This window comes from Babylonia areolata, chromosome 1, assembly GCF_041734735.1.
Source record: "Babylonia areolata isolate BAREFJ2019XMU chromosome 1, ASM4173473v1, whole genome shotgun sequence".
Classification (NCBI taxonomy): domain Eukaryota; kingdom Metazoa; phylum Mollusca; class Gastropoda; order Neogastropoda; family Buccinidae; genus Babylonia; species Babylonia areolata.
Genome location: NC_134876.1, coordinates 73,523,368 through 73,532,929, shown reverse-complemented (window position 1 = coordinate 73,532,929; position 9,562 = coordinate 73,523,368). Strand labels below are relative to the sequence as shown.

Below are 9,562 nucleotides of genomic sequence, written 5' to 3'. Positions count from 1 at the left end.
GTTTACAAGGTTAAGGTCACATGATCGACCTTTCTGCAGACGACACTTTTGAGTTGGACATCATTTGGAAAATAATGTTCTTTCAAGCGGGAAATAAGTCATAAAAGAACAGTTGGTGCACAACACATGCAGGTATGTATTCATAATAATTGTGATCTGGGGTTTTTTTTGATCGAAATGTGTCTGTTTTATTTCATTTCTTCTTTTTCGTTGTTTGAAACGTGCACAAAACAGATCAAGACAACAAGCTTGCTGCACGACCGCCTCAGCCAATGAAAAATTAATTTGATGTTCCCGGATCGATACTGGTGTCGCCAACTTGTCTTGAGCAGCGGTCGGCATCTCCTAGAAGATCAATCAACGATTCGGTTAGGCAGTTTCTTGGCAACACTAGAGAGAACACTGAAGGCAAGACTGCACCTTATTTTATACCTCGTTCTTACAATGACTTGCGCGCAGCAAGGTATTGATGTTAAATAGTAAATCAAGGCTATATATGTGATTCAGTTTTATGATGTTTTCAACTGCAAGACAGTTGGACCCCCCCCCCCCCTCTCTCTCTCTCTCTCACTGTGTGTGTGTGTATGTCAGTGTGTGTGTGTCAGTGTGTGTGTGTGTGTGTGTGTGTGTGTGCGCGCGCGCGCGCGCGCGCGCGCGCGCGTGTGAGTGTGAAGGGTCCTGGAGATTGTGATTTCAAGGATATTTTGTAGGGTCGAGAGGGTGGCTGCCGGTCAGTATATACCAATCAGTCAATCAATCGCTGTATTGTCTGAAACACGTAAAAGTTTACATTCAGGCTCGCCATATAGTAAACAATATTAAATGCTTTTGAAAGAGAAGCAATCTGCATTAACAGACTTAAATTTATCATGTAAATGAATTAATAGACCTTTTTAAAGTTGATAAGGGATACCAACTCTGTCGCTTTATGCCGGAATGCACGAGAGAAAACATACCACAGAAACAATATGTATTTTTATAAAGTAGACGAAATAGATGATAATCATACGTGCGCAATGAATAAGCGCGTGCGTTTGTATTAGTCAGTAAATGTACGCATTCTTAGTGCACGATTGTATACGCGCAAATATCTCTTTTAATGCGGTGCGTTTTGCTGAAAAAGAGGAGAGAGAGAGAGAGAGAGAGAGAGAGAGAGAGAGGAACAAGAAGGAAAGAACTGAGTCACTGGGCACCGATGCAGTTATTTAATTCTTTCAAAGTCTCATATATCTTCCTTTCCAGTGGATCTTTATAACATGTAAGATCTTTTATTTTCGGTCAAATCCGTCTGTGCGATGCCCCGGGCGAATGTCTACTTGCAGCATAATTTATGTATGCTCAGTACATTACAACATAACACAGCGGCACATGACACATAGCACAGCTCATCACAACACATCAGATCAAAACACAACACAGTACAATACAGTACAGCACACAGTACAGTACAGCACAGCGAAGCACAACATAGCACAGCGCAACGCAGCAAACCTCAAAATACAATACTTTATTCATTCAGTACAGCTTTCGATTTATGAACCCCAGAGGTAAAAACAACGAAATAGCAAAACTTAGCATACACAGTAGGTTGTACCATAGAGAAAAAAACAACACTCAGTATCCATTACACAATTATCACCAGCCGAAATTTCATAAATAAAGAGAGGGGGAGAGAGACGAGAGGAGAGGAGGGAAGATGGGTGGGGAGGGAAAGGGGCATTGGCAGCCTGTGCGGCAACAGAACTGAATAAATCGATAGCATGTTGTATTCTTTTGGACCCAGTTGTGTTCCTTGTGCGCAGTGAAGCAAATCCACGCCGAACACTGAATGTGTGCGTAAATGTTGTTGTTGTTGTTATCATCTTCTTTTTTTTCTTTTTACTTTTGAAGTATAGTTTATATTTCATTAAGCACACACACACACACACACACACACACACACACACACACACACACACACACACACACACACACACACACACACACACACACACACACACTACGCGCGCACACAAATACACACACAAGGTAGTGGTGCAAATGATATAGAAAATAATCTCGAGCATCCCAGCTTAATGCTCGATACGGTAGCAAGGAAAAGAAGAAGAAGAAGAAAAAAAACACAAAAAAACACCGCCATACAGTGCAGACTGGACCTCTAATGATTCAGTTTGACCGGATCTGATTCAGTACCAACTTTGTCATTTATTAGCTCTTTTAAACTTGATTGTTTAATTCTTTCTTGAACTTTATTCGGAAGAAACTAATGGTGTTCAATGGTTCAAGGGGCACTCTTTTCCACTCTGGTCCACCGTGGAGAAATATCTTAGTTACTTATTTGTTGTATTAAAAAAAACCCACAAAAAAACATTTTACGACCACTGCAAGTAACCTTTTTAGACATAACAAAAATACATAAAAGAGCTTTTTAAAATAGTCCGTGTTAAATTAGTTTTCCAACTGCACGTATAACTTTGATAAAACTTGCACGAATATTGGAACAGAAAATACAGCTAATTATAATTTCCTTATGTGTTGCATTTTGCATGTCTGTGTGTTTACTAGGACTAAGGAATGTTGCGAGAATGAATGAATGAATCTTTATTTTCCAACGGTGAAGATATTAGCACTTTGGTCGACTTACATATCTGTCGTTGTTCTGAGAGACACACAAACATATACACATATAATTGTTGTTATACTCAATACATGTATAATGTACAAGTATAACACAGCGTCAAACTTAGAGACACAACATCTTTCACATCTGTACGAAATGGAAGCGAGTAGCACGCTACACACAGACATACAGACTCGCAGACACATACACAGACACTGCCCAACGCATATTCAGTATGACACGTCGAACTCGAAGGCTTGAGCTAAATCACTGTGAACTTAGATCTACTCTGTCGGGTCTGTGTCAAGGAGGCATATCCATTATCAGTGACTGACTGAGGAGTAACCAGCATGCGGTTTCAATTTTAGATTTAAGGAGGTGTCAAAGCATTCGGACACACACACACACACACACACACACACACACACACACACAGAGAAACAGTAGCAACAACAACAACCCTAGCATGATTCGAGTGAAATTAACACAGAAAAGTAATGATAAAATTTAAAACACAGATGAAAGAGACATAAAAGATAGCCAGTAAGGAGACAGGTAATAGGGATATGGACAGATGGACACATTATGTGGGGGAAGGGAGAGAGAGAGAGAGAGGAGAGACAGACAAAGAGAGAGAGGGGGAGAAGTAGGGGGATGCATCAATGTGACCATGTTTAAAGTGTGCAGGTGCAGTGTAGCGTGCAGGTAAATTTCTCGTAAAAACCACAGTTACACTTCTAATTCCCAGGCAAGGACACGCCATCAAGAATGCCCCTGAAATTCCTCCACTCAACACCAAAATGGCCCAAGGGCTACGGCTTCGAAATCTACGGCAAAGGGCCGACCTACGTGGTGTCCGTGCAAGGAGGCAGCATGGCCAGCGAGGCGGGTCTGACCCCAGGAGATCAGCTTCTGGAAGTGGACGGTCACGACGTGAGCGCCATGGCAGTCCCTGCTATCAAGAGTCTGGCGAAACAAAGCCGCCAGCAGCCTCCAGCTCTGGAAGTGGTGGCCTGTGTCAGTCGCCTGCTGCTGGAACCCCAGGGCCTCTCCGGTTACGGGTTCTCTGTCTTCAACGAACGTCCTGTGGTCGTCGGCTCGGTGGAGTTTGGTGGACCGGCGTTTGAAGCTGGGCTCCGTGTTGGTGAGTACATGAAGACAGCGCGTGGTTGCCGAACCTCAAAAAAAGTCCAGCGAAGGTATTTGAAGTGATATCATTGTGCTTTCTGCAATGCTTCTTGCCGAATGAGTCTGCTGTCGTGTGTGTCATGTACGTTTGTTGAGAATCGGAAAAATAGTAGACCATTTTATTTCATTTATGCCGATTATAATTAATGAATCTCCGAAACGGTATCTGGCTTCCAAAACAGCGCAGTGTAAACGGTCATACACATTAAAAGCCTACTTACTGATGAGGAATGATCGTGGGAGTGCAGCCCACAAAAGATACATTGGAATTTTGTGGACCCAGAAGTGTTAGTAACTGTGTAGATACTTTCCACGAGTATCGGTCGTAGGTCAGTCTTATTTTGTCATAGGCCTTTCATTAAACCGCAAATGCTTCTCTCTCTCTCTCTCTCTCTCTCTCTCTCTCTCTCTCTCTCAATATGTTCCCCCTCCAAAAGGTGATGTGATATTGGAAGTGAACGGGCGGACAGCGGACAGAGTGGAGGCCGTGGGGTCAGTGCTAACTGAACGCCCAGGACGCTTGGCTTTGACAACCATCCCCGTGGGTCGCAGCGGCAACTTGGTGCACGTAGACAAAGGGCTTTCCAACCTGCCCCCCTCCGATCCCCGCGTGCATCGCGCCAAGGATTTGTATGAGAAGGTGAGAGCTGTTTGCTTTTCGGCCAGACATATCTTCACGCAGTTCATGTGTTTGATCTTACAAATGGTTTGTTTCCTCCTTCTTCTCTTTTCATAATTTCTCTCTCTCTCTCTCTCTCTCTCTCTCTCTCTCTCTCTCCTGGTAAAACCATTTTTTTCGACTTGGTATGTTGTCCTCTTCCCCACCTACCCCATTGTACCACAATCACCTGTTCTCCCCTCATAAACAAACAACACTGTTTTTCAGCAGGTGAGCATTGTTGAAAAGTCTGAAATTTCATATACACCAACTCTGAACTTATAGTGAAGTTTTGATTTCTGAAGAACCACGAAAACTGTACTTGTACCCCCCCCCCCCCCCCCCAAAAAAAAAGTCCACAGTTTACATTCTCAGTTACAATACACACACTTCTTTAATTTAGAACTTTATTGTACAAGAGTAAGATTATGATCTGTCGTATCCTATCTATTGTTTGTGAAATCTAGCTTGTTCTTCCCATAGATATACAAGTTACCTTTATTTTCTGACCACATGATTAGACGCTTGTTTAAAATACTCATTTAAAATCATAAAAACAATATGAAAATTATTTGATATTAGGAAAGCATTAAGTGTATGCCCTCAGCTGCTTTGGGAAATTCGCAAGACACTTCGTCAAGGTCAGCAGCTTTTCCCGTTTTAAATAGGAGCTGTCATACCCATGAAATTTCGTTACACGACTCGGGACACGAGAACGAAATAATCTTACAGTATCGTCATTCACTCATCATTCACTCATTCACTATCTTCAGATGCTCTCTCTCTCTCTCTCTCTCTCTCTCTCTCTCTCTCTCTCTTTGTGTGTGTGTGTGTGTGTGTGTGTGTCTCTATCATTGTTTGATGTCTTGTATCATGTCATAGAGTGAGCGAGCGAGCGAGCGAGAGAGAGAGAGATCGAGAGAGAGAGATACGCACACAGGCAGACAGACAACAGACAGACGACATATAAATAGCTCAGAAACATTTGCCGGTGTGGCTTTGGCACATGAGAAGGTGTGAAATGGACATGCCATCTTTCAGTTTTAGTAACTGAAAGCGCAACAACAGTAATTTTTGTCTGTGATTTGAACACATGAAATGAAAATAAGATGTGTGTGTGTGTGTGTGTGTGTGTGTGTGTGTGTGTGTGTGTGTGTGTGAAGTTTAAAGTTGACTGATGCTCCTCACACCATGTGCTTTCTCAAAATATGACATGCCAACTCCAACTCACCCTGCCAGCAAATGATCCAAGCAGAAACTGGGACGGACGGTCGATCAGAAGTAAGGTATATTATTTTCCCAGTGCGTGTTGATCAAACACCTAGACTGCAGCCACCCGATTTATAACATTCCTTTACCAAGAAAGATGGACTCGCAGAGCATCTGGAGACCATTTCTCATGCAACACACTCGCCCATCTTCTCCAAGTATATCGCACACACACAGAAAGCACATAGCCTTCAGAACGGCAAAATAATTGAAACCTTCATTTGCTCTCTCGCCACTGTCTAGCAAGCATCTTTTTATGTGAGATAGGAACAGCGCCTGGCCCTGTCGCCACTGTGCGCACTGCACCGTGTGCTTCGGTGAGAGAGAACTGGCAGACTTTCAGGTCCATGTAATTACGCTCAGTCTATGTGGGGGTTGGCATCGAACTGTTGTCTGTGGGAGAAAGCCAATTACTTCTTTGATGTCAGCCGCATAACCATCCCTGTATGAGGACTGTTTTTGTTCGTTTGAAGGAATCAGGCACTTAGTGAGCGTTAGGGTTTGGAACGCTTGTTTAGAGTGAAGATGTCGTGTGGGATGCATCGAATCAGAACTGTGATAGTTTCCACACGCGCCAAGAGCATGAGGCATTGACACAACAGGGGTCGAGTCGGGGTTGTCGTGGGTATTTTCATTGAAAAGTTGATTTTTTTCGGTTGTTCAGTTATACACATTAGTAGCAGTATACCTACTAGTACACACACGCACACGCACACGCACACACACACACACCCACACACACACCATGCAAACATACACATACTAAGCATGCATTTGCGAGTGCACGCTTGAGTATACACACACACACACACACACACACACACACACACACACACACACACACACACAGTTGATTAACAATATAGGTATATTTGACGTTGACGTGACAAGCAGAGGCATTGCATGTTGTAACAAAGAGCTTGCCAGCATTCTATTTCTAGTATACTCCATCTCCCAGAGCCCCGGCAGTATTGCAAACGAACTTCACGCACATCATGACACACTCAAGCGGTGAGGAACCATAATGTAACAGATAACGGAGCCGGAAAATGTGCAGTGACAGGGCAGTGCGGTAAATCAATAAAACCACCAGAGGCTCACTGCACCCTTGGCCCCCGTTCCCTAACCACAGTTAATCTATAGTCTGGGTGCTCGTTAATGCAGGTGTCTTGGAACACGTAGTCCCCCCCCCCCCACCCCCCAGTAGCAGCTCTGGACAAAAATATAAAACCCTTTGCATTTAGTGAACTTAACTCTTCCAGATCAAGTCTTACTCTTTATGTAAGCATCATATATATGAGCGAGTATTGGATTCGATTAACTTTTATGACCGCCTGTTTGTCTGCACTGAAATTCTAAAATCTGCATGTCTTAACCGATTAAGTTTGGTTTTGTTCTGGTGTCTCCTTTGTCATGATTAGACTTGTATTGGATCTGTACCTTAACAAAGGAATTATTACCATTAAACTTTCAAAGTTGTGACCTGACGGAAATTATGCTCCGTTGGTTAAAATTACGATCAAGCCAATATATTACATTGTTTCGAGTAACTGAAACCACAGTGACGAGTCTTCTTGATTCACATTAATTTGCTCCCTAAGAAGATTGATTGATTCATACTTGTCTATTTGGATTTATCTTTAAATTACTATCAGGGTCAGTGATATGACACCCATAAATAACCTCTACCACATCCCATACGCCCTGATCGAGTACACGTGTGTGACAACAAGTAAGTGGACATTATTCTTCCCCTAAACAGAGTAATTAAAAGCGATATCATTAAAGTTGTGCCGAGAGTATCCTCTTCCGCCCACCTCCTCCCATTCCAACGTTCTAAGTGTGAAATGATTAAACTGCGTGACTTTGAAATCAGTCATTATTATGTGGGAAGGGAAAGCGGTGGAATATGAGTTGTAGCTGGTTCAAGTTAGAGATGTAAAGTAAAAGTTCGTGAATGTACCTACTTGTGTTGCCAGGAGGTCCCAAAGTTTGGCGTGGAGTGCACGGAGTCCTTAAATATGGAGTACTGGCAAAACGAATCCTGGGATAAATCTGATGGGAGATGCATGTCTAATTTTGTCTTTTGTGATTTGATTGTTAGTGTTAGTTACTGTTGAGGTATGAATGTTACGTCGCTGACATTAATCTTCTAACAGTCAAGAAAAAGCGTTTATTCTACGCCACTTCTGTTCATCCCCAGCTTTGTCTTCATGCCTCCCCTTGTCTCCTCCCTCCTTCTCCCCCTCCTCCATCGTATTCTTCTCCAAGTTCTTCTTTTTCCTTGGTTCTGCTTTCCTCCACCTCCTCCTTCCTCCTTTCTCCTCCGTTTTATCATCTTTTCTGCTTTTTTTTTCTTCTTCTACTTAAATCTGTATCTTCTACATCGTGTTGTTCATGGTATCATTTTTGTATCTCTTGTTAATTTGGCGCTCGACTGAATCGTTGTCAAGTATAATGCTTGACACCACACCGAGCTGTTTGTAGACGCCGTTATTGATGTACAACGGAGAGAGACATTGTGATGAACTAACCCATGGGACTTCGCGCTTACACTGGTTGGGAGAGCGCCAGAAACGAGCTCGGTAACTGAATCGAGTTCTACATTTGTGTTTTGTCACCCAGTGCATAATAAAGTGATGTCTAAATCAAGTAGTATCGTTAACTGTAAAGATCAGACGGAAGGACTGCAGCACATCAAAAAATAAAAGCCCCAAACTGAATAATAGTTCAGCGCTTTGATAAACTAATGGAAGAGGACCAGAACACAGTGCGTTTTTGAACGTTATTTGGTGTGCTGCACGAGTAGTGGTGTGGATATTGTTGTTGTTGTTTTTTAATTGGCAACATCTGCCCACAGAGCAAATATATATTTAAAATTTCTCGTTGGTAAGCCAGGTGACGTATAATTGAAAAAGAAACAAACGAAACAATGAACCAAAGTGATTGGAAGCGTAGTTAAATCAACATATGAAGTGCATGTGGTCAGTTTCTCGGTTATAGTTGAAACTCTTCTTATATTTTCACAAACATATTCTTTAGTCAGTCGTGTTTTTTTTTTTTTTTTAGCAAATCGTTTCCGAAGCAGAGAAAATTGAATTAAACACAGAGGGAGAAAGAGAGAGTGTGTTCATTCGTTCGTGTTTTTGTGTGTGTGTGTGTGTGTGTGTCTGTGTGTGTGTAACCTACCCATCGATTTTCCGCTCTGTCCATGTTTTTCACCGCGCTGTAGCACAGGTGTTGGGGCGCGATGTTGACTCATGGCTAGGCCGGACTGGTGAACCGCGATCACGTCTTATTGATCCCCTAATGTTGCTTATTGACACGGGCAACATATGGTTTGACGTGTTCTTGCTCCGTTCCCTGCTGCACACAGGGATTGGTTTATGTCTCTGTTCAACACGAATATTGTTTCGTGGATATTGTTTCTTATCATATTGTTTCGTTTACTGTTTCGTGTGTATTGTTTCAAAGTCTCACTGTTTCGTGCTTATTATTTCATGTTACAGTCCACCCCACTCTCTTTCGTTTGATCCTGTGGGTTTTTTTGGGTTTTTTTTTACCTCCCCTCCACCACCTTTGTGTCACTGGCTTGCATTACGTACTTATTTTCATCTGCATGTGTGTCTGTGTGTCGCTGTCTGTGTGTCTGGGTTGCATTACTTATGTATTTTTGTCTGCATGTGTGTGTGTGTGTGTGTGTGTGTGTGTGTGTGTGTGTGTGTGTGTGTGGAAACAAGAAACGAAGGAATAAAGTCATCGCACTCAACTAATGATTCACATGTTCTTAAACATATTGCCCAAGACAAGCAAATCAACATTTTACA

At 42.5% G+C, this 9,562-nt stretch overlaps 1 protein-coding gene across 8 annotated transcripts in view; it reads left to right on the top strand.

Annotated features, from left to right (window-relative positions):
- LOC143287360 (delphilin-like) overlaps nt 1-9,562 on the top strand; it is a 91,753-nt gene that overhangs the window by 38,236 nt on the left and 43,955 nt on the right. For 7 of the 8 annotated variants that reach the window (XR_013055949.1, XR_013055951.1, XM_076595365.1 and 4 more), the window contains exons 1-3: nt 26-132; nt 3,369-3,764; nt 4,246-4,448. Coding sequence is in view for 6 of the 8 variants with exons in the window: in XM_076595365.1 (XP_076451480.1) it covers nt 3,389-3,764; nt 4,246-4,448 (579 nt within the window). In the remaining 2 variants the exon portion in view is untranslated. Of the gene's footprint in view, nt 1-25; nt 133-3,368; nt 3,765-4,245; nt 4,449-9,562 lie in introns of those variants that run through there. The other variant, XM_076595336.1, reaches the window with a different exon arrangement.